This window comes from Notothenia rossii (genome assembly GCF_949606895.1).
Source record: "Notothenia rossii genome assembly, chromosome: 8".
Taxonomy (NCBI): domain Eukaryota; kingdom Metazoa; phylum Chordata; class Actinopteri; order Perciformes; family Nototheniidae; genus Notothenia; species Notothenia rossii.
Genome location: NC_136906.1, coordinates 80,051,764 through 80,078,062, shown reverse-complemented (window position 1 = coordinate 80,078,062; position 26,299 = coordinate 80,051,764). Strand labels below are relative to the sequence as shown.

Sequence of the window (26,299 nt, the reverse complement as noted above, 5' to 3'; positions counted from 1 at the left end):
ACTGTGCAGGAAACTGTTAGTTATTTAAAGTTCCCCATCTTGTAGACTGGTTTATCTTTTTTCATGTTATATTTTTTAACAATTTATATATTCCACTAAGGATTAGATTACCATTTGTTATACTGATGAAGAATTAATGGTACCACTTTACAATAAGACTACCCTTATAAAGGATTCATAAAGGGTTTCTAATTAGGTTATGAATTAGGTTGTAAACACTTTGTTAATCATTAAGAACCATTTATAAACCAGTTCTACCATAGTTTGCATACATCAACACAGGCTTACTATTTGGCAAGATGACTAAGCCTTATATTAGGCGCGTTCACACCAAGTACTTTTCCCACAAAGGTTCCTGAGAACTACGATTTAGTTGCGTTCACACCAAAAAGTCCCAGGAACTAAATTAGTTCTAGAGAACCTTTTTTTACTCCCTTTTCAGTCCCTGCTAGAGAGCAAAAGGTTCCTGTGTCTGATTGGCTGAGCGGAATGTAAACCACACCCCGTCAAACTCCCAAAAACGTTTGTTAGGCCGCCATTTTATTATCCTCGCATTGCATTATTAGCATTAGCATTAGCCCAGCGCAGAAACGCAGAGAGACTAACTTATGACATATGGTGGACTAACTTATGACATATGGTGGAGATGAGGAGGTGTCGGCGTTCTGGCCGTTTACTCGGAAGTCCCTAACTCCGGGGACTTCCGGCCGGGGGATTTTGGGTGGCAGTATACGCCGTGAAGTTGTTTGCGGCCTGCCAGTAAACCCAAAGCAGAAGAAGAAGAAGTGACGTCAGCGGCTTTCATTTGCCTAATCCACCCTCTGGGACTTATTCCGGTGTGAACGCGATCTGTACTTAGTTCATGAGAACTAAAGAGTTCTCAGGAACCTTTGTGGGAAAAGTACTTGGTGTGAACGCGCCCATGGGCTACTCAGCGAGAATCAACTGAGTGAGAAACAGATACCAAGGATGCTGGCTGATGAAGGAGACGAAGTAAGCTAAGTAGCCAATATAAGGCTTAGCAGTAGTGCTGCTCAATTATGGCAAAAAACGATTATCCATTTACTTTGAAACATCAATTTATTGACGAAAAAAAATGTGAACAGTATGTTTTTAACAGTTGATTACCCTGAATTTTAAGTATAATTCAACTGAAAATCCAATAAAAAATCATTATTATTTGAAAAAAACAAACAAAAAAAGTAATAATAATAATAAAAAAATAATCGTTTTATTTCGATTACGTTGTTTTCGTAATCGTTGCAAGCCATAATCGTAATTGCGATTGCGTAATTGAGCAGCTCTACTTAACAGAACAGATACATGTGGGCTCACTATTTGGCAAGCAACCGGTCACAGTTGCCCTGTTTATCTCATGTCTTAATGATTTATTAAAGTGTTCTTCCATCCATCCATCCATCTTCTCCCGCTTATCCGTGGTCGGGTCGTGGAGGTATCAGTTCCAGCAGAGAGCCCCAAACTTTCTTTTCCCCTCATCAACCAGCTCTGAATGGGGGATCCCAAGGCGCTCCCAGGTCAGCTAAGAGGTGTGTAATCCCTCCACCTGGTTCTAGGTCTACCCCTTGGTCTCACCCCAGCTGGACGTGCCTGGAACACCTCCCGAGGGAGGCGCCCAGGTGGCATCCTAACTAGGTGCCCGAACCACCTCAACTGGCTCCTTTCGACGCGAAGGAGGAGCGGTTCAACTCCGAGTCCCTCCCGGATGACTGAACTTCTCACCTTATCCCTAAGGGAGACACCAGCCACCCTGCGGAGAAAACCCATCTCGGCCGCTCGTTCTTTCGGTCATGACCCATCCTTCATGACCATAGGTGAGGGTAGGAAGGAAAATGGCCCGGTAGACAGAGAGCTTTGCCTTCTGGCTCAGCTCCCTTTTCGTCACAACGGTGCGGTAAAGAGACTGCGGTAAAGAGACTGCAGTACCGCTCCCGCTGCTCCGATTCTCCGACCCATCTCACGCTCCATTGTTCCCTCACTCGAGAACAAGACCCCGAGATACTTGAACTCCTTCTCTTGGGGTGAGGTAAAGTGTTCACAACCTAATTAATAAATGAATTAAAACTATTCGTAAACCCTTTATAAGTCTAGTCTTATTGTAAAGTTTAGTTTTTTTCCCTTTTTGTTTCAGTGAACTCAGTAACTCTATGATGTGATATGTATATGATATGAATGACAGGTAGTATGTGATGTTGTTAAATAAAATAAAAAACATATATAAATAAATATAATTGTATACTTGTTTTTTATCCTATTGTTAACTATGTTAGATACTGTTTGGAAGATGAATCTACGGCAATGCATCGTATTTTATAAGATGATCATAAGTGTGTAGCTTTGTGGAAATCACTGCTGCAGCAGAATATTCACCAGGAGCCAGGAAGTCGTTGTCAACACAGCGCAAAGTTAAACACTCTGATTAGAGGAGGGTCAGGGGGTCACGAGGTCACGTTAGAGACTGATATTCAGGAAAGTGATTCAACATCAGCTGATTTAGGATACTGGGAACAACAGGGCGACCAACAGGAAGTGTTATCTAAGACAGGAAGTGGACGGTCCTGAGCTGAATAAACAAACCTGCAGGTCACAAACCACGAGACACTGGGTACAGGACAGGAAAAGGAAGTGTGTGTGTGTGTGTGTGTGTGTGTGTGTGTGTGTGTGTGTGTGTGTGTGTGTGTGTGTGTGTGTGTGTGTGTGTGTGTGTGTGTGTGTGTGTGTGTGTGTGTGTGTGTGTGTGTGTGTGTTTCTGAACAGCATCTCTAAACATCCAAACTGGGGGAAAAGTCGAGGCGTTACTCACCACTTCCAAAATCTTCTCCTCGATCTCATAAACAGTGCAGTTCTGTAATTAAAGAGACACACAGACTGTTGGACGTCACACTGCAAAAAACGTTGCATTTTCATCACAAACTAGTTAGAGATTCTTCACAAGAAATAACTATGTACTAACTAGTTTCAGTTTAGACAGAGGAAGAAGAAACACGTCAAATAATAGAAGATAGGATCTGGATTTTGTGCTTTTATTTTGAAGAGGTATAGAAACAGATGATACGCAGCAAATCATTTAAGACAGTTACTTATTATTATCATGTAAAGAGGTTTTCTTCTCCATCAGAATCAGATGTTTAGAACGAGAATGTACGCAGATAGCATTTAAGAGTTATTGTGAGGTCGTTACTCAAAGGCTCTTCTGACGGATAGAAAAGATTTTAAACATGTTTCCCAACTCGCATTTATTTTCAGAAGTGGCGCATTTAGAAAACTCCTGAACGCCCCTCCAGACACGGATCATGTAGATTTATAGACCTGTGTCGAAGTGCTCAGAACAAGAACCCCGTAAAGACAATGCCTTCTTGATGTAGACGTTTTGAAATAAGGCCTTTTGGATTTGATGAAACATCTTCGAGGATTTATCGTTGATGCAATGTGACTCATATGTCCTGATGACAGCCTTCTTACATCTGCTCTCTGACCTCTGGGCGAATTGAAAGTAGCTTGCCTGAGATCTCATGATGTGGTTTTATTCAATGTGCTAAGTGCTAGGACTGACTTAGGGAAGAAAGCTTTTAGGTGCGCAGCTCCTCTAACTTGGAACAGTCTGCAAAAGGAATGGAAACTGAGCCATTTGGTTCCTCTGCATGTTTTTAAAGCTCGGAAAGATGCTATCCAATGGGAACCTGTTGGAACCTGTACATGTCCCTAGCTATGTAAACTGTAGTCGCTGTAACTATGCTGTGAGATGTCCGTTCTGTTATCGGTTGTTTTCTGTTTTTCTGTCTTCATGTGGAACCTACTTGCTGCAGGTCTCCCTTGAAAAAGAGATCAATGATCTCAATGGGATTCACCTGCTGAAATAGAGGTTTGAAATGAAAGCCTTCACGAGGGACACAGACTAGCTGCAGGTCTCAGGACTTTACTTATTATAAAGCTTTAGATTCTGTATTTTTAGGGGGAACACATTGAATAGAATAACTTTAAAAATGTAAAGAGAATAATGGGAACATTAAAGTCAGAGAGTATCGAGAGATGGGAAAATAAGAACAGTTTAAAAACACCAGCCTCGTCCTTTAATGAAGCTTTTTGAACTGCCGATATGTGCTACTTCACAAACAGCACACAGGTGAAGAACAGAAACAGCTTTTGGTTTGTTTCAAAAAAGGCAGAATTTTAACCCCGTCATATAAAATGAGAGCGTTTGGCTTTTCCGTCTTTGTGAAGAAGAACTGAGCGTGGGTAAACAGAGAGGGAAGAGAATCAGCGGGAAACAAATATTTGAGCAATGACAGCCTAGAGGAGAGTGAAACCAGAGGGAGGGACCCTGAACGCCTCACAGAGAGGATTCCTCCTGCGGTGGTGACACGATGACAGGATGATTGCATGCCTCAGCGCTGCAGAGACACTGCAGAGACACTGCAGAGACACTGCAGAGACACTGCAGAGACACTACAGAGACACTGCAGAGACACTGCAGAGACACTACAGAGACACTGCAGAGACACTGCAGAGACACACAGGGAGGTGACAGGAGATATCCAGCATGCATCCTCAGAAACTACTAACCACTACCTACTTTAAACTACTCCACCTGTCTCACCATAAACGTCTCGTTAAAGATGTTGCCATGCTCAGACTTGTGTTGTCAAAGATATTGATTTGAAATGGTTTCAAGCATGGATGTATAATAAGAGCTGGATTCAGCGTGGGAGGCGGGGTCTCGTTCTTTCCTATGAGAGCTGCTCATTGGCGCATGAAGACAAAATGGCCCAACTTTTGAGAGAGTGAAACGTCACAGATTACCCATCATGCCTAGCTGTCAGAGCAGAAGAACCCGTATGTGCGCTCACAGAGCATGCACAGTTGAGTTGCCCCTTAAGCCCCGCCCCCAAGACGCTTTTATCCAAAGAGACTTCCATACTCAATACTGTGAGCAATCCCCACAGGAGTGTTTGGGGTCAAGTGTCTCAGGGACACAACGACATGCTGACTGCAGTGGGGTTTGAACCTGTGACCCCCTGATCCCAACACCTACGGACAACCCACTACGCCACACGCCTCCAAATAACTCTCAGAATAACGTTATTAGCACATTTTACAACTTGAGGACCTAATGTTTTTAATAAGGGCTATACAAACGTTCATACTGGGTAGTTCATTTAAATTATCCAACGATTTACAGACGTCTCTTTCCCGATGTTAGTCAATGGGGAAAAGTCTTTCCGGCCCAGGGACGTCACGGAAGTTGTAGTACCGACGTTTGGACACAACAAATATTTTCCTCAGAGTCCGGCGCACTTCCTGGGGGCTTGGCTTCAACACCTCTTTCCTGCACTTTGGATGCTCTGGGTTTCTTTGTAAACAAACACTTGTTGCAGACGCTCTGCAGCTGGCCCTCTTTAACGAGCGTCACAAAACACACAAATGATTATATGCAACCGAACCCGAAGCCGTCGTCTGTGTTCGTTCTTGTTATGTATCGTCTTTTACACGTGTGAAAGTCTCAGAAGCTTTTGGACATGTGCACGACCTGAAGAGCTATATTGTTGTTTCAATTATGTATATTTTTGAAAATGATTCTTGATATATCTTTTGACAATTATATATAATACAATATAAACAAATATAATAAATCAAATACAAATAAATGGTCATGAATAATTTAAGAACATAACATTTGAAATGTCCCTCTTGTTCTTGCTTGTTTTGGTAACGCTGATATCTGGAAGGGAATCGTCTTCAAAAGGACTTTGTACTTGTAAACAGAAGTCATTATCAGAATCAAAGCCTGAGATAATCAGTCCCGGGGGGTGAAAACACGAGAGGTCAGGGGCTTCTCTCCGTCTCTGATGTCTCGTTAACACAGGAGACATCAGAGCATCAGATGTTGATGAGGTTTATTGGAGCAGATGCACTGACCTTCTGCACGGTGGAGGTGAGCTCCAGGCACAGCTGGATGATTCGGCTCTTGGTGGAGGTGAAGTCGTTGGAGCTCGTCAGAGGAGTTCTGGAAACACAGAGACAATGTTGGTTTGGGGAGAGATGAGGTCGGAGTCCAGACGCCAAACTCAACCAAACGCAGCTGCTAATAAACATCTCAATTTGCTTTTCAATGTGAGTTTGATTAAGAAGCTGTAATGTTTGGAGCAAGTTGATCGAACTGAACCAAGTTAAGTTCTTATTGATCTGGACATTTTATTGCTAATTTTTACTTAAAGGTAGGGTAGGTAAGAATGGAGAAACCAGCTCGAATGCGCTAGAACTTGAAAGTACGCAGCCGAAAAAAATCTGCCCCTTCCTTCAGACTTCCTGACAGAGCCCCTCCTCCAACACACACCAACGTGCACATGACCAATGAGGGCACGAGATAAGTTTGTGCACAGATGGAAGGCTGACAGGCAGGTAGGCCATCCAGTTACTTTAGCCGGCTCAGATGATTGGTCGTGCTTTTTACAGAACTATGGCTTCCACAGATGATGTTTTTTTATGTATTTATTGTCAAAGCATTTAATATATTCATTTCTATCGTGATGTTAAGAGCATTCCATGGAACATAACAACAAGTGTTTCTGAAGTGAATGACCTACCCCACCTTTAACTTCTTATGTTTATATATGTAATATATTTATATTATATATATATATGAACCGAGTATTCCAATTCTGCTGATTTGCAACTAGATTCAGGTTAAATGTAATGCTTTTGAACCCCAGTTCAGGTGTTAGGTGTGCTCTGCCACACGACAGATGTCAGGTGTGTTTTAGGCATCAGTGCATAAACTTGTGTGTGTGTGTGTGTGTGTGTGTGTGTGTGTGTGTGTGTGTGTGTGTGTGTGTGTGTGTGTGTGTGTGTGTGTGTGTGTGTGTGTGTGTGTGTGTGTGTGTCAGCTGCAGTGAGCAGGAATGTTCTTCAAGCTGAAACAAGCCGAGAGAAACCTGCAGGAGTCAAACAGCAGACAGAGAGACTGACAGCTGACACACACAGCATGCATGTTAACAAGATGTGTGTGTGTGTGTGTGTGTGTGTGTGTGTGTGTGTGTGTGACGGTTTATGGGACAGTGCAATTTAACACCTTCTGTTTTTTCTGTGAAGCAGGACACGCACTTCAGAGGGCACAGGTGTAATAATAATAATACATAATATTTACATAGTGCTTTTCCCAGTGCTCAAAGACGCTTTACAAGAAAATACAAGAAAATAAATAACAACAAAAACAGTCCTGAGCTAAGTAGAAGGAGGGGGAGGGGTAGAGGTTGAAAGCAGGTGAGCTTTGAAGGGTCTTTTGGAGCTTGTGAGGGAGTTGTTGTGATACAACCTGCAGGACGGAGTGTGTACCTGTCGAGCCAGGACAGCAGACTCTTGGCGGCTCCGATCAGCTCCATCACGGCCGTCAGGAACTCGTTGGAGGGCTGATGGGAGATCTTGCTGTGGTAGGCGGGGTTCTTCCTGCGCTCCGACACCGCCGTGTTCAGGTTGCTGTGCGCCGCTCGCATCTTCCCCACCAGCGTCTTCAGGGTGTCCTTCTCCACACCCAAGTTCTGTACAACATATACAGTATAAAGAAAACATGCTTTAAATTCAATCGATCACATGTTCCTGTTGCATATTAACCTCAGAGTGCACAGCATACACCACCCTCTGTCCTTAGACCCTCGGAGGGAAAACTCCCAAAGAAACCCGGGAGAAATGTAATAAACCTCGGGGAGAGCAACAGAGGAGAATCCCTCTCCCAGGACGGACAGACGTGCACTAGATGTCATGTGTAGAGATTAAAAAGATAATACATCTACAACATGAACACTCTAAATGTTAGAAAAGATCATGTGATTAGGTGCCAGCAAAATAATTGAGAGGATGCTTCAGATGCAACAACGTTAGAGCTTACATTTCATATATACAGCACATTATCACAATATAGGAATCTTATATGTTAAAGCTTTAACATGAGAAGCTCTAGACAGGAAGATCTGGCTTCCAGTTATACTTATATCTCATTTTAAAGTACTTTTCAATATGTACAGTTGATTCTTGATTATCCCAAAGCTTAGATTTTTAAAAACATATTTAGCAGCTTATCCAATCAGGATAAAGCAAACAAATTCATCTGTATAATATCTTGATTCTTACTACAACAGGATGGGGTGTCTCCCTCTCCAACAACCACTAAGCTAAATGCAAATGAATGAGTCATGAAGTCCAATATGCAAATGAGTGCATGACATCAACCGGGGACCTTTGGAGCTAATGTTCGGTACTTTCGTTTTAAGGGTTGGCAACTAGGGCTGATCGATTATGGCAAAAATCATAATCTCAATTATTTGGGTCAATAATTGATATCACGATTATTAAAAACGATTATCCATTTACTTTGAAAACATCCATTTATTGAAAGGAAAAATGTGAACAGTATGTTTTTGTTGATTACCCGGAACTTTAAGTATAATTCAACTGAAAAATAAATAAAATAATTTTAAAAATAAATAAACGTTTTATTTCGATTACGTTGTTTTCATAATCGTTGTAAGACAAAATCGTAATTGCGATTAAAATACGATTCATTGAGCAGCCCTATTGGCAACACTGCACTTTCTTTCAAAGACTTGAGAAGCAGGAAGCTGCAGCCAGTGGCAACACATATTACACAGTGATGCTTACAGGGTGTCAGGCTGCTTCAATATTCTACAGACATTTGTAGTGGATCAATATACACTCCATAATAACTTCAACAGAAAAAAACGTTTCTATTTCCTGTATTTGTTTTTAGAACATTTCTCCCTGATCAGAAACACACACACATTCCTTCAAACCAGTCACCATAGAAATGATGGGACTGAGATATTCCACACCGACCACATCACTCAAATGACATCCAAAGTAGTGATCCAGAGTGAGCTTATGTGACATGAACAAACAATAATTATGATCAATACAAATGAAATATAATGAAGCAGTCTATGGTTACAAAAATGAAAAATGAATGGTTCAAGAGGCCCTATTCTGCTTTTGGGGTTTTCCCCTCTCCTCCTGTAGTTTTAGTGCATGTCAATGGTCTGCAGAGGCTACAGTCCCGTATCAATCCAGAAGGAGTTTCTCTCTCTTGCCTGAAGCGCCTCCAGTGGACTCCTTTGTTTACGTCCGGAACACACAGTGACATCACTACGAAACACTAGCGCTCCAACACATTGTATGTGATCGGCTAAGGGGCGGGACATCTCTAAGAGGTTAACCAATCACAACAGAGCCAACCAGCTTTCAGCCTAACCCACATTTTAACTTTAGAGGGCTTTTTAACACATTTTCGCCTAGCTGCAAAGTAACAAGTGCTGTACTTAGGTTCAGTTTTGAGGTACTTTATACTGTTTTTATTTTATCTGGAGCATCTGATGCAAAATCCAATTTCTAAACCAATCTGTCAATCATTCAGTCAATCAATCAATTACTATCTGAAGTCTAAAAGCACAAAAGGTCCTAAATGCATGAGCATACATAACTTTGTGATGAGTTATTCCGACGCATTAATAATGGCAGCAGATCAGACTCTCTGCACAGACCTGAACAGGATCTGTAATTACTCGGCCAGATGTTTGAAGCGTTGTGACGCTCAGAGCCAATGAAAACATCTGCAGCCAAACTGACATTACCCCTGTGGACTCAATTCACGCTAAAAAAACATAGATCCACATTAACTAAACACGCCACCTGGCAGAGGGTTCAGAATCATGTTTCAGGTCGACTGTGAAATCCTATTTGATGTACTCAGAACGGAAGTTAGACCTTTGCTGGAGTGACTCGTTTTTACAATTGATTGATAGGAGTTGAATTATTTGTGAAAAAATTAAAAAGCGCTGTTATAATATCGAAGGTGACATGTTTAGATGTTTAGTTATTTCCAACCAACCGTACAAAACCTATAGATATTCAGTTCTTTAACATTTATTACGAAGAAAATCATCAAATCTTCAAATGTACAGATCTGGAATCAGCAAATGTTTGTCCTTTTTGCAGGAACTGTGACTCTGAGACATGACCTGCAGTTTTGAAGCTTATTCAGCATAGCAGATAACGGTAACCAGGAGATTATTATTATTTATCTTCTTCAACACTTAAAACAACATGGCCCTCAGATTGTGTGTTGCGTTCAGGGAGTCATTGTCAACGACTCAGCACTGTAAACAGCATGACTGTTCTTTGATCAAATATATCTGAAAGTGTTTCAGGTGGAAAAATGATCATCTGAAAGCCAGCGGAAACTGCTGCTGGAACAATACTTGAGTGTGTGTGTGTGTGTGTGTGTGTGTGTGTATGTGTATGTGTATGTGTGTGTGTGTGTGTGTGTGTGTGTGTGTGTGTGTGTGTGTGGGTATGTGTGTCAGGGGAAGGGTGGGGGGTCTCTGACAGGTGGGAGGGGTCACATCTGTTTCCTGCTGCACACCAGAGAGCAGTAAAGTCAGAGAATATCCACAGAAACGTCCCTCGACCTTCTATAGAGCCTGACAGGAAGCCGGAGCTGCTGCTGATGAAAGATTGTATTCATGTTGGCTCTGATGTCATGTCCACGATCTGCACACGTCTCATAACGACTCCTCGGGTAGTTCCAGTTCCTGAGAAAGCTACACAGACCTTGAAAAAGCCAGCGAGGAAACCTTAAGTTTTATTTTGTCACAGATGAGTAACGTTTTTTCGGCCCTAACTTTGGTTATGAGTCAACGAGCTTCACCAAAGTCTCCTTCACGGCCCACGTCAAAAACAGGGTTGTGTGTGACTGACGCTGCCTTGCTTTTGTGACCTGGAGTATTTCAAAATGTATGAAACAGACGATTAATGAATGTCTTTAAATGGTCTTGTCAAAAACAGAGAGACAAAAGAGAGGAAGGAAAGAGACATTTGAATATATTCATCAAATCTGAATTCACTTGTTCTTAAGTACACATTTTAAATACACATCACATATCCATTCACATACTTTAACTTGTAATGTAGTATTTCCTAAAGTGTGGTTTTAGTACTTTAACTTAAGAAAAAGGTCTGAATACTGACTCCACAGCTGCAACAATATGCACCAATCAGAGTCAGTTAAAAATGCAAATAGAGAAATGAATTTGAAATAACTTAAGCGGTGATTTTGGATGAATATATTGGGTTAATGCGGGTCCTCCGCACCAAACAGGCTACACATACACTTCAGTGAGAACCAGAAGACTTTAAGCATGACTTCATCTGTTTAATTCAAGATAACGTGGACATTTGATTTCCAACCAACTGAGTCATATCAGACAGAACTTCTTTCACTTCATCAGCACATTTTTCATTTACTGATTAAATGTCAAGAATCCTTTTAAAGGTTTAACATTTTAAAGCCACAGAAATGTAGAAACCAAATTATAACATTATCTGTTGGTTGTCAGATAATCTGCCTTGGACTTCTCTGGAGTTCAGTTGATACGGGAGTAAATGATTCACCAAGCTTCACTGATACAACTTTAAACAGTAGTAGAGTGTCTGATAACAGCAGAGTCTGGATCCCATTCAGTTTCTCACACACACACACACACACACACACACACACACACACACACACACACACACACACACACACACACACACACACACACACACACACACACACACACACACACACACACACACACACACACACACACACACACACACACACACACACACACACACACACACACACACACACACACACACACACACACACACACACACACACACACACACACACACACACACACACACACACACACACACACACACACACACACACAGCTCTGTCTTTGCTCTTCTTGTTGATAGTTGGCTGCAGCTGTGGTATAATACTGCATCTTAAAATAAAGATATTCCTCAGTTGCTTTTTAATTAGCAGCTTCATTTCGGGACAGATATAATTATTCAACAGCAGATTGTTGAGTTTGACTCTAAAATGTAGTTATTCATGCTTTCATTTCATGTGTTAAAAGGTTATCTAGTCTAAGCTTGTAAAGTATTTTATATGTATTAAAAACATGTACGTTTGCAATGCCACTTCCAATGATTGTCCACATAGTTTAAGTTCAGTTCAAACACTGAAACACAATATTTAAAATGTCTCTGAATAGAGAGCCGCAGTGACGCGTCCTAAAGCCCGGAAGTAAGCTCCTTCCGGTTCCTTCGACAGAAAGCAATGCAATTTCTCCATAGGATTTTGGAAAATAGCTGGAAATCAGGTCTGTGGTTGAGACACATTGAAGAGACGGATCACGTTTTGTTCAGCTGGATAATCTCCACATGTCTACTTTTATCATTTTCTAATCATAAATCTAGTCGCCAGAAGCAAAATGCTAACGTTATGCTATAAAGGAACTACAGCAGGGTCGCTGCTTCAACGTCACGCCAACTTCAGATCCATATTCAAACACACAGATTCTAGATGGAACGAGTTGAAGCGTTTGTTTGAACAGTCTGCAGGAGGCAGGGACTTGCTTTCAAGCAGAACAGAAACTAACTTAGAGGAGTGTTTACGTGTTCGGCGTAATGACGTACAATGGCCTCCACGACTTCTGTAGTCCTATTCAGCCACTTGGTAACAACCATCGTTTTTCAGACACGTCCACTCTTCAGAGATCACCAGTGGGGTCACTGCTGATGATTTAATGTAGAACAAAACGTGATCTGTCTCTTCAATGTGTCTCAACCACAGACCTTAGTTCAGATAGTTTCCTAACTCCTATGGAGAGATCTCATTGCGTTTTTGTCGAAGGAACCGGAAGTGTTAAAATGCTAACTTACTTCCGGGTTTTAGGACGCGTCACTGCGGCACTCTATTGTGAGGAGTTCTCTTTTAAACTTTCTTTCCAACAAACAAAACAAATCTCCATGCAGGAGAAAGTGCAGGAACCACCATTTGTTTTCCTTTTTCCCAGAGAAGCAGTATTGGAGCCAGCAGTATGGGCGTGTTGCCAGATCTGATAATGATTTAACAGCGTGCATTTTATTTAGATCAGCACATTCTCTGGCAGCAGAGCCAGGCAGGCTGTCAGACAATGTGACGGACATGAAGCTTCAGGGGCCGGACGCTCACATTCAACACTTTCACACTTTTAGAAAGAGCTTCTCTGCAGCTGCACGTAACATGTTTTGTGTTATAAATAAAGAACAATGTCCCTTCACTTGAGTTTAGGTATAGTAACGTGACCGTACAGACTGCAGCTTACTGATATATAGGACTTTTATTAGCTTCTGGAGTCTAAATAGATTCAGATAACGCGCTGATACTTGAAGTCGTGAATGTGCGAAGCTGCTTCTGATTCCTCACATATTCTTTGGGGGTGTAACAGAAGACAGATGTTAGGGATTGGTATGGCACTAAGAATAACTTCTCGGCAGGTGGTGAAATGAACTGTGGATTTGTCAGTCTGTCAGTTTTTGACTTTGAACTAAACCACGCTAGTCAGGTGATCCTAGCTCCTACACTTCGAATCATCAGCACAGTGAGAAACCACAACATTAAAAGGAACTAATAACAACCACAGGGGTTTTCATCACTGTGGATCTGATGAGAACATAGTTAAAGGGACACTTCACCACAAAAGAAACAGAATGATATTAGTGTTCCTTTATGCATAATACACATATTTAACTTCTCTCATTGCACATTTTTCCTCCGTCAGTATAAGAAGTACTCCGGTGACTCTCTGTGTTTACAATGCAAACAGAAACCGCTAATAGCCGATTTAGCATGTTCTTTCATGGTGCAAATGGACCAATATGTAAACAAATACAGGCTCCATGGCAACATATGCAAACAGAAACATACTGAGCTGTGAGACGTATTCCCTAACACCCATCCTGATGAAACAGTGTGTGTGTGTGTGTGTGTGTGTGTGTGTGTGTGTGTGTGTGTGTGTGTGTGTGTGTGTGTGAAGCTGTGTGTGACTGACCAGTGCACAGAGCAGATCCACAGCCTCCAGCACCAGCTCCTGGTGTCCGACCCGCGTCAGGCCCAGAGACAGCAGCTCCTGGTGGGACAGCCTCAGCAGCTTCTCCCCGTCCACCTGCTGTCGCTGGAGGGCCGGCATGTACTGCTGCAGGCTGTCGTCCAGACCTGGAAACACAACACAGTGAGAGGGGGCACCAAGCAGACATGTTGTTCAGAAATCTCCACATATTAACACCATTTTATCAATCATTTTTGGGCACAAGTTTTCACTGCACCCCCGCTAAGCTAAAGGCGGCTAATGTTGGGCTATAAAGGAACTACAGCACGGTCACATGACTTCACGTCACCACCGCTAAGCTAAAGGAGGCTAATGTTGGGCTATAAAGGAACTACAGCACGGTCACATGACTTCACGTCACCACCGCTAAGCTAAAGGAGGCTAAGGTTGGGCTATAAAGGAACTACAGCACGGTCACATGACTTCACGTCACCACCGCTAAGCTAAAGGAGGCTAAGGTTGGGCTATAAAGGAACTACAGCACGGTCACATGACTTCACGTCACCACCGCTAAGCTAAAGGTGGCTCATGTTGGGTGTGATGACGTTTAGTCGTCTCATTTAGATATCTGTAGCAACCTCAATTTTTTAATTCACCGGTGGATTATTCACTGACACTTTATGTCCGAGAGTTCAAATCTCTTCAGCTTGTTAACCACAGACCTTATTTCAGGATAACAACCAAAAACACATTACAAAAAAAACATTTACTTCCAGACAAGGATAGAGGAAGTGCAAAAATGGGGACTCATTTCAGGGTTTTTGCACCACTCTATTAAGGTTTGACACAATTTGACAGCTATTAAAATCATATTTACAGGCCTCGGGGAGAATGTGTCTGTGCAATGGGAGGGAGAATAAACGATACCGAGACAGAGCTTCCTGACTGAGTTTCAGTGAAAGTCGTCTCTGTTATGATCCATTCAAGTTTGACAGCAAACACAACTGCTAAGTCAACACGGATCCATCGCAGCTCACACCACGCTGCCACCTCCCCACACTCTGCTCAGCTGCACACAGCAGGCCGCCGGTTTGATGCCGCACATTCATCACCGTCCACTGTACGACGCTGCTTTCATTCTGTCCAAATATTATAGCAAACTCCGTAACTATAATCTTTATCTTAAGAAAAACATAATATAGTTTACAAAAAAAGTAAAACAGACCAAAATGAAATACTGAATTGCGTCTGTGGTTGAAAATGTTCATATAAGTCTTGAGTCAAAACTATATATCATTTTGAAAAGCAAACTTAGATGACAAAGAGGATGGGATCTGGACCCTTCTGGATCCTGTGATCTCATAAGATCGAGACACCGACAGCACCAGCGGCGCCACTCTGTGCCCGACCCTGAACTTTGACCCCTGACCCCTCTGAAGGCAGCAGCGGGAGACCACATAAAAGAGTTCTCACACCGGATCAACAGAGGAGCTTCTGCCTCATGACTCTGCTGACCCACAACCGTACGCAGACGGTCATGTTCACCTCCGGGAGTCTTTGGGACGGACAAGAGGCTAAAGAATAGAACTGTGTCAAATCTAAATAACATGGCGCATATTTTCTCCCCAATTGTAGAGGTCACATTGTTGATATAAAGGATTTACTAGAATTATGGTTAATTTGTTTCTGACATTCAGTGATTCTCAAATTAATGTTTTAAAACTCTGTTGAAAGTCAGGCTGTGGCAACTAACTTTTTTCCGGACATTTCACTGACAATAAGAATAATCAGGACAATAATAATCAGATTATACAACAAAGAAAATTTAAAAATATTGCAGTCATTGTTTTGCTTTTACTTCATAATGCAGCAAATTATTTAAGGTTTGGAGAAACTGTAAGGAGTTAGATTTAGACACACACAAAGCTTTACAGTTAGAATCATATTGAATGAATCACCACGTAATCAGATAACATGTGTACACTTTCAACTGTGTAGAGCAAGGCTTGGTGTTTGTCTCCTAAACTAAAAATACTAAAAAGAGCTTTTGCACCGAGCGCCAAACAAATGGTCGGCGTTATAAAGCTGTAAGTAAGCACCGAACAAAATGCCAGAGCTGGTGTGAACAGGAGGAGAAAACAACTGGCCCTGCATGAGGCCATTAAAGAAGCTCCAGGCAGGAGGACAGATGGCCGACTCCACATTCCTCTGCCTCTAACCGCTGATGGGACATCTCTGACACCCACAATGCACTGCGGGAGACTCATCACAAGGAAGAGCAACGGCATTTCAATAAAGTTCACACCGGGCAGGGCGACAAGCACTTTGGGACCTTGAAATGAAGAAATCATCATTTTGAATGCTGGTGAAATGAAAGGCTTAATACACTGAATGCACTCCTGCAAAAAAAGTAAGATGGCATGACAACTGTCAAATCAGAGGAAAACAAATGACTGCGTAATAATATTAGTAGCTGTGAGCTACACTACAGATGTCCTGCTTTAGTTATTTGTTTTTGTTCTGCTCCAGTTGAGCTGCTACAAAAAAAAACAGTGACAGAAAACATGTCATGCTCCTACATGTTCCCGGAATAATGCCAAGATGCAAATCCCCATGACATCCCGAAACCTCCTCAGATAAATGATCACAACATCCAGACATAATTCAAATAACCCCTCCTTCATGTTGGCCGCCGGCTGGTTAGAGCGTGTGGTCACCAGGAATGTGTTGGTGACAGCCGGGGTCACGTTCCTGACAGCCGAGGAGGCCGATAATCTCTCCGGCTGCATGTCACGCGACAGTCAAATCAGCTGCTAATGAAAACATGACAAAGAGAAGCCAGCCTCCTGCAGAGAGGAAACCTGAAGCTGCACATATGAGCTTCTGTTGGGCACTTTCATGGAAGTCCAAGTCAACTGGGATAGAACTGATGGTTTCAGGTCCAAGTTTACCAGCCTGACTGTGTGCTCGAGTCATTGGGGTTTGTCTTATTTCTTATGAACAAAAAAGAAAGTACACTGACCTCCAGACATTCAGATTTACAGGAGCTTCAGACTTAGAGTAAATACATGCATGTATCTTCTTACTAACACTTCTGCTGCTTCTAATTTACAGATATTTTCTATACATTCATTTCACATGTTGAATATTTTCTATTAAACCAGACCGCATGAGGGATAACAAGAGCCTTGCCTGAAGAGAAATGTCTTGAGGCTTTAATGATGAGGAGGTACATCTGCGTGAGACTGGACATTTGAGTCATTCTAACCAGCGGTAAAATGTAAAAGACTAAATAAAAGGTTAAGACGTTGATTTACATTGTGGAATAACCTGAAATGAAAACACTTCCCAACACCGGCATATTGCCAACATCCAGATCTGGATCCAATGTTCCCGTGAGAAATAAAACGTCACTGATTTATGTGACAGTTGAGACATTTTTGTGTGTCTGGTTTGGCACTCGACCCAAACCCTTTGGAGAACGTCTTCAGACGGCTGACGAAGGAGCCGGATCAGCGCTCTGAAATCCTGCCGAGCCGAGCTTGTGGCTACGGAAATGCTTCTCAAGTAGCACGATGAATCAAACACAGAAAAGTGATTACGTGAACGCTGCAAAAACTTTTTAGATATATTTTTACCAGATTGAACAACTTTTGTCAACATCATTGAAAACATCCCATCACATTTTCTTCTGCACATTATGGACTGAATGTGATTTATGAACAGGACTTGTGTTTAGCAGCAGTCCCAACCTTTTTGGATTGAGCACAAAAAGTAATCTAATCAGCTGAGAGCTCACAGCAAAGTTCACACTGGAAACGGCCTGATTTAATCTTTGCTCTTTGAAAAGCACTTTGAAACCGAATTGTTTGTTGACAGAATAACTCAACATGAGAGAGTGGCTATAATGAAACCAGGGTTAACTTTGACAACTTTCTCACTGAACATAGTTGTCTTTTTTGTTAATGATTTTCGTTAAGCTGAAAGCAGAACATTTGAATTTCGGATATATAATGGACCTGTAAGGCTCTGTCCACGGTGCTTTTCTAGAGGCACGAGTTTCCACAGTTTACTTTAGTCACAGACATAAGAAAAAGTTAATTTCTCCGTCAGTGGTCTCGTCTCGGACCGGTCTAATATTTGCAGACGACCCCGGGCCTCCTCCTGTCACTCAGCAGCTGCTGGGAAACTCTTCAGGGTGGGAAACTCATTTTTCACTGCATCGCCAAAACCTCTGACAGCCTCACCCAGCGATGCTCAGTTACCAGCGGGAATGCTCCTCATTGGAAGAACAACCCATTTACCAACTGGTCTTGATGTTCTTTGTAAAAACTAGGATTGGTTATCAGAACACTCTACAACAAGTTAGAAGTCCTTAGTATTTCAATAACCCGGCCGTTGTTGGCATGGTAATAGTTTGAACCATCTCCTAAATTCCTGAACTGACAGCGACTCAAAGTAGTTATAAGGCGCGCTGATGATAAAGTGGGTTAGGCTTCAGTCAAACACGTAAAGAAGTCCGTAAAAAGAAAGACAGAAGAAGTGCAGGTGAAACTCCAGCTGCTCATAAACAGTCCAGTTAATCATTGGACAGAAAGAAAGAAACAAGAAGTTGGGACTTGTTTTACAGAGGGCCGTGACGAGAGACCCACCTCCACAAATCTGCCTCACAGAGATGTTTGTGGTTTAGTGCTCTGAAGGTCAATTGGAGGAAGATGTTGACATGCTGTGATAATATCAGACTAGGGGAACGTCTACTTTTTACTGAATCTAAAGATATTCAGTTAACCAGCATGTTGAACAACCATAAGCATCAAATCCTCACTTTTGAGAAACTTGAACCATTGCATTGAACCGTGCATTTTTGCTTGATATTATTCCAAAATGTATTATTCCATTATATAAAATGGTTGTCGACCATTTTCCTGTTCATCAATATTCAAGAATGGTTGCAGCTGTGGACAAAATGAGGCATAAAATAGTTTGAAGCACCTTGTAGAAAGTGTGTACGTACTGTAAGTGGATTAATAATATTAGATTTGACACAAACAACTGGAGAATTATCAATTCTCTGTTTCTAAATGTAATTCTCCAATCATATTTAAAAGAGCTGCTTTGAACCGTTTTGATCCAATTTGGGGAACATACTAGGGCTGCTCAATTAATCGTATTTTAATCGCAATTCCGATTATGGCTTGCAACGATTACGAAAACAACGTAATCTAAATAAAACAATTTTTAAAAAAAATTATTTTCTTTTATTATTATTATTTTTTATTATTAACTGTTAAAAACATACTGTTCACATTTTTTTTCTCAATAAATTGATGTTTTCAAAGTAAATGGATAATCGTTTTTAATAATCGTGATATCAATTATTGACCCAAATAATCGAGATTATGATTGTTGCGATAATCGAGCAGCCCTAGAACATACTGTGTAAAACACCAACCATCCCTGTAGTCTGACATTCCTCAAACCACAGATAACGTTTCCCTGCATTGAGAAACTCTCCCGGTTGGACTCTAAATCTGCTGTTCATTCCAACAAATGGCACGCGTTGTTCAGTGGAGTCACAAAGACGGGGCTCGGACCCAACACCCCCCAGCTGGGAGCCACAAAAGGAATATTTACCCCACCTCCATCACAACAGGACGAGGGTGGAGAGGAGCAGAGCGCTGCGGCAATTCATAGCTTCACTGGGCCTCTGTCAAACACCAAACTATATCTCACACTCACACACACACACACACACACACACACACTGGCCATTCATCTCATTGGTACGAGGCAGCGGGGGGAACACTCAGTTGAGCAAACACTATTCAGCAGGAAAAAGGCTTTCCTTGAGCTGTGTGCAGATAAGTGCTCAGACGTCTTGTGAAATCACACTGAACGGCCCCCTGTGTGCTGAGCTGTGATCCCACTGTAACAGCAGGAGAAGCACTGTACGTCCAACAGAGAAGCTGAGCTGAAGGGAGTGCTGCTGCTGGTCATTGTTTTCTCAAAATTGCATATTCCACACATTCTTTATCGATACACATTCCTGCTGCGGTTTACTGTTAACGTGCAATGAGGCGTGGCATTGGCCAAAAAAGAAAACTAGGAGACTACAGGTTTAGGAAAATGGATATAAACACGTCATGATGTACTTTTTGGAGTTAGATGATGGAGAAGTGTGTTTGTGAGACACCAATGAAATGTGGGACCTGTATTCACTTAGAAATATAATGCCTTCTCTAAAGCCCCTGTCACACTGTCCCGAAATTGAGCCCCGATGGACACACGATTAAGGAAATGTTCAAATTTGGCTCTGATCGTAACAACATTGGTCCATTCGTGAGGGCATCTTAAGCCATCGTATGACCGCCACTGGAATTTATCAGGCTCCGGCAGCAACTTCGTGAGCGGTGGCAAAATCTTTGGCATCACAAAGCATTGCCGAAGGACCTTGTGAAGGTTCATTTTCGTGTTGACTTCGTGTGTCCATTTTGCCCTTCGTAAGGCATTCGTGAGGGCATCTTAAGCCATCGTATGACCGCCGGTGGAATTTATCAGGCTCCGGCAGCAACTTCGGGAGCGGTGGCAAAATCTTTGGCATGCCAAAGATGGCTTAAGATGCCCTCACGAATGTCCCGATGTTGCTACGATCAGAGCCGAATTTGAACATTTCCTTTATCGTGTGTCCATCTGGTTGTTTTATTGCACAACTAAATCATGTAAACATATTATGTAAATAACCCAATTTGTGTTCTGTGAAACTGAAAAGGATATAATATATTATTTTGAAGGCGAGGAAGTTGTTGTTGCTATGGAAACAACATGACGGAGAAAACTTAATATCTTCTACATATAAAGACGGAGAAAGTAAAGAACAAAGTCTGAAAATATCAGTACAGTATCATAGTACTTTAACATAATACTTTGTGTTACTTTCGTTGCAGTTGTATGTCTTATATGTAATGTAAATGTTGCCTTCGTGTGTGGTTCGGGGCCATCTTCGTGCAAAATTCACAATTCCATATTCGTGTGTCCATCGGGTGTCAATTTCGGGACAGTGTGAAAGGGGCTTAAAGGAATACGGAGTTTAAATATGTTTTATTGGCATATCTCTGTCTGACAGCAGGATGATGCTCAACATTGTAAAACTCTACTTTCGATTCACTTTTTGGGGAATTCAACTTGTCTTTAAATCGAGCAGAGCGGTTGGGTTTAAAGCATGTTTTAGAGGTGTTGATTATGCAAATGACAAAATCTCACCAAATCACAACTTCTTGTGAACAGGGGGCATTAATCCGGCGCAAACAAGTGATTAATGAAACGTTTCTGCAGTTTAGAGAGTTTGAGGATTTTTATTTTTAACATTTGTAAGAGGAAACCTCAGAAATCATTTTTGGGGATAAAAAAACGAGTGTTTCCATAACATAACTTGTTTGTTTACACACGGGGTATGTTACAAATGTATTTTGTTATTAGGATAAATGCTAAAATTGAGCAAGCTGACATTGTTAAGCCTGTTAATGTTAGCTTCAGAGGGTTGGGGGAGTAGGCATTCTGAGCGGATGCTGGCACTCAAGGATGATCCCCGAGTCACAGAGACAAAGAGATTCAGCCTCTGAGGATCATGAATAATGGAACCAACTGTCTGTAATCTGTCCAAAAGCTATTCCTGCTGTACCACAGTGACATCATGCAGGTTTGACTCATTCAGTTGTTCACGCATATGACGCAAGCTAATCAAATCTCACAATCTGCTTTAGGATCTATTAATAAATCGTTACGTGAGTCGCGGTGATATCCCTGACTACCACAGCTCAGTTCCCACAGAAACACTAATGTGTGTCTCACTCACAGCAGCACTAATGCCATTATTTTGGACCTCTATGGACATGTGTGTTTGTGACTTGTTGTGTATTTTACATCAACATATTTGTGGTGAGACAATAAAGGATTTAGTTTTACAGGTAAATAATAAAACCAGATTATAGCTAGCAGAAATGTCCAGCTACGTAAGCCTCTTCACAGATAAACAAACGCACATTGTTTGATAATTATATTTCAAATATGTTTCTCAGCTTCCTTCCTTCCTTCAAAGACCATGCAGGCAGGAAGGGCTTTGTTTGACCAAATCCCTCAAACTGATGTTCACCATTTTGAGGAATAAAACAAGTTTATCTTGGCAGAACAACAGAAGGGAGGAACAGGAGGGTCAACAAGTCAAAGTGCAAGATAGAAATAGAAAAAAACCTGATGAAGATGACAGGATTTTAAAAAATTGGACAATCATCCAAAGAGTTGGATAAATGTCAAAGGGTTATAATGTAAGTTGCTAAGTTACGAAATGGGGGTAAATCCAGGGTTATCAATAAGATATTTCTTTTTGGTGTTAGAATTCTAGAAAAAGCTTCACAAAATGTAGGCCGGTGAAAATAGATTTGTCCTCACCTACTTCAAGTTCTATATTATGTGATTAGATCATAATGACCCGTGCATTAACGTAGGTTTGAGTAGGTATGGTTTGCTAAAACATAAGTAAAAGTACTACCCCTCAACTTAAGTGGAGAGGACGTAAAAATGGCATGAAAAGTACAGTAGCTCAAATTAGTCGTCCAAAGATATTGTTCTCACCTAGTTCAAATTCAACTGAATCAAACCCTACTGTTTTGTATCTGATGCATCACAATATGCATCGCCCAGCTCGTGGATTATGCTTCTTGCTCATTGTTCTTTTTTCTCCCAGCCCTTCTTAAACAGTGCATGTGTCGTGTTATTTGTTCAGTCGTCATCTCGCTGCCATGTGTGACGGCACCTGTCAGACGAGCAGAGGGAAGAATGTGATCTGTCTGAACACGCTGAGCTCCATCGCTGTTTACCTCGAGACACAGCTGACTGATATAGGGTAGCTCAATCTACCAAAACATGAAACAACCATGAAAGCCATAAAAGGAGACTCTCACTGCTACATTATAGTGCGTGTTGTTTCAGTATCGACTCAAATGTGTCCAAAACATTGAAAAGCTCAAATTGAAATGACCAGATGTGAGTTAGGAAATTAGGTTATCTTAATGACTCTTTAAAGTATTTTTTTTAATGCATTGTATGTGTCCTCCTTAATACTTAAAAACGACCTTGTTGAATATCAATTTCAAACATATTTGATTTTTTTCAATCTAAATATCTGATTCAATGCTAGAGAGTTATCTTTCTTAAATTAAGATTCAACAAAACACATTGTGTGACTTTTCCCTCTCCTAGAATGCACCTGCATCATGCCTTTGATATTCCAGGGTTATTCAGGGGATTTGTGTTAAATGTTTGTGGTCAGCTGAAGGAGCTCGGTGACAGCCTGTGAGAGACTTTAACTAGACTGACAAAACCTTCCATTAAAAGAACCTGTTGCTTGAGTTGAGAAAACACACACACAGAAACACACCACACACACACTCACCGCCTACAACCCGAGGCAGCAATCTGCTCTGCTGTTTCACTGAAAACACTGCCACAACTAGAACGCCAAAAGTGGATTGATAAGCCGCTGAAAATAGTCCCCAACCAATGCACTTCCTCCTCCTGTTCGTTGGATATAAACTACAGGAAACAGCTGTTTTAGAAAATAACAGCACATTCTTGATTCAGATTTCCTGGATGGAGTTACTTCGGGGCATTGCGTCTTAATCTGACCCCAGAGTGGATTTACACGAAGTAAAAGGGAGAGAACGAGCCTAATTGAGCCCTCCAGGTCATGTGACTAACCCCAGTGTGTGTGTGTCACTCTTTTCATGCAGAACAAAAGTGTGATGGTCAGTGAGATGTGGTAAAAGTGTCCGAGCGACCTCCTGACCCCGAACACGACAGGAGGCCGACCTTTGTGAAGAGCGGCTTTTGTCCGAGTCTTTATGGACCCCGCTCTGCTTTGTCTGTGGTGATAATGACGTGTGTGTTGGTATGTGTGTGTTTGTGTGTTTGTGCTCTCGGGGGACAAGCTGGGCTCAAAGGACGCTCACTTTCACTTTGATCGGGTACAAAGATGGGATGCACTCTGACACATTACGACTCTTGGCCTTTTTTTGAGTTAATTACATGTTTTCCTCAGTTCAAAAGTCAAACTTGAAGTCACAGACAATAAAGCAGTCATTGTTTATGGTGGCCATCTTTGTCATCATTAACAAATGGTAGCATATCCTGCTAAATATTCCTAAAATCTGAGGGCTTATTTACAGGACACTTGCAAAGATTGACCCTAGTCAACGTCAGTGTAATAAAAGAAACAAATGCTCCATTTAATTTCAACATGCTTCAAAAACATGCCCAGAAAGTATTAATTATCCCATGCAATAATGCAATATTAATTATTTTCAATTTGTTCCTAAACACAAACTAAATCTTCACACTAATGCACATACAGCATCCTCATAACCACTTATATGTTGTGTCGATGCACATCTGAAGTTTCTAGGTCACTGGTTTTCTAAAAAGTTTAAGGCAATATTTAGTTTTCCAGGTTTTTATAGCCCAAAATTAAAATCCTGTGCATGCATCTTTAAAATATGCACTGATAACAAGCTGTTCTTTTTAATGTGTTACTTTCAAGAATGCAAAAATCTCAAATATAAAAACAACAATTGTCTCAAAAAGACAAAAATGGTGGCTTGAAAAGCGCCACAGAAACAGTGTCTCTGTTATTGCTGCTTGTTCAAACATCACCTAATTAAAAACAGGTCTTTATCAAACCACAATCATGAGCCTGTTTGGCTTTTTATGGATGATGTGATTCCTGGTAGGGCCTGTTTATGGCTTAACGACACTATAATGAAAATAAATACACGGTTCAGTGCTGTGTGCAGATGTATCTGCCTCTCAACAGCCAAGTTTAATAACAACCAAGCAGAAAAATGACAGCCAGTAAAAAAAAAAGAAAAAAAAAAAGGGTAAACAAGGCAGCCTGGTGCTGAGTCAACAGAGCCTAACAACCAAATGTGTGGACAAAAAAAGTCTTATTTTGCAATTTAAGTAAACCTTTTTAACTGTTTCAATGCTGCTTTAATGTACACCTCTGAAAAACAACCCCAGGTAACCATAGCAAGTTACAGCTTTCATAAACTTCGAACTTTATAGCATAATGAAACAGAAAACACCACATAAACTATTACATATAAACTAATTTTGGAAAGTAACATTAAGTACATTTAAATGTATATATATATATATATATACCAAAGACAATATCGAGTATCTCCAATGTTGGTACTTTAACTGTATTATTTTGCTAATACATTTATGTACTTTTACTTCAGTTAAATGTGTAATGCAGCACTTTTAATTTGCACCACAGAATTTATATTTAAAGTACAGAATGAAGGTACTTCTCCCACCACTGTTACACGACTATGCTTCAAATGACTGTAATGTGCTTTAATGTAAGATAACAACAAAGTACTAAAAAAAAGACAATACAAATATATTCAATAAAAGGTCAGGAAAGGTAAAGATGCAGCTGAAAAAAACTTAGAATTTTTAATTAAACAGCAGTGAACTAGCCGTTATTTATTCCTAAGCACACATTGCAAACTAACATCTCAATTGTTCACTTCAATAACTGCTAACTGCATAGACTGTTTGCTAACAGAGTGACCGTTAGCTTCATTAGGTCCGGTTATCGCTCACCTCTCATCCAGTCCACCACTTGCTGCGGGGTCCACTTACTCACAGCCTCCATGTCTCACAACGGGATGTATTTCAATCTCCCCCTACTCAAAAATACTGAATTAATTAATTGGACATGATTACCGGTGAAGTTTCCGTTAAAACGAAGTGACAAAACGAGGTACAAACGGTCCCACGGTCAACGACCAACTGACGGAACTCGAGGAGAAAGTTTACAGTCAAAGCAGAACACACGCGCGAGGGGCGGGTGTTGGGTTACCGTTGGCTTCAGACCGTGCCCCTTTCTCCCTTCTCCTCCAATCAGATAAGGGTGCGCTGATGATGCGTGACCATTAGCTTTAACCACGCCCCGCTCTACCTTCTCCTCCAATCATATACGGGTGTGTGTTAATGCTGCGTTCATTTCCAATGGGAACGACTGAATATGTGTGGTTCATGATAGGAAAAATACAAATAAGAACTTTTCAAATAAATACAAATACTAGTACAGTAATTATACATCTAACGTAGACATCTAACGTTTGTTAAAAATAGGTAAGATAATAGACATTATATAGGAAATGTACAGTCTATGGTACATACAGTAAATGCATTTCAGAGGAGTGAATTTGTGCATTCAATATCTGACATATTTGATTGACAAGTGCTTTTTTTTTAAAACAGACAGAGATGAAGACATGTTT

General features: G+C 41.2%; 1 protein-coding gene across 2 annotated transcripts in view; it reads right to left on the bottom strand.

The window, feature by feature from the left end:
• The window catches only part of LOC307015269 (connector enhancer of kinase suppressor of ras 3-like), a 38,525-nt gene extending 12,731 nt beyond the window's left edge, over window positions 1-25,794 (bottom strand). For both annotated transcript variants that reach the window (XM_079643782.1, XM_079643783.1), the window contains exons 1-5: window positions 25,617-25,794; window positions 13,956-14,119; window positions 7,351-7,553; window positions 5,935-6,022; window positions 2,822-2,863 (exon numbers count right to left, since the gene is read on the bottom strand). In XM_079643782.1, coding sequence (XP_079499908.1) covers window positions 2,822-2,863; window positions 5,935-6,022; window positions 7,351-7,553; window positions 13,956-14,119; window positions 25,617-25,668 — 549 coding nt within the window. In that variant the 5' untranslated portion in view covers window positions 25,669-25,794. The remainder of the gene's footprint in view (window positions 1-2,821; window positions 2,864-5,934; window positions 6,023-7,350; window positions 7,554-13,955; window positions 14,120-25,616) is intronic.
• Window positions 25,795-26,299: the final 505 nt, after the last annotated feature.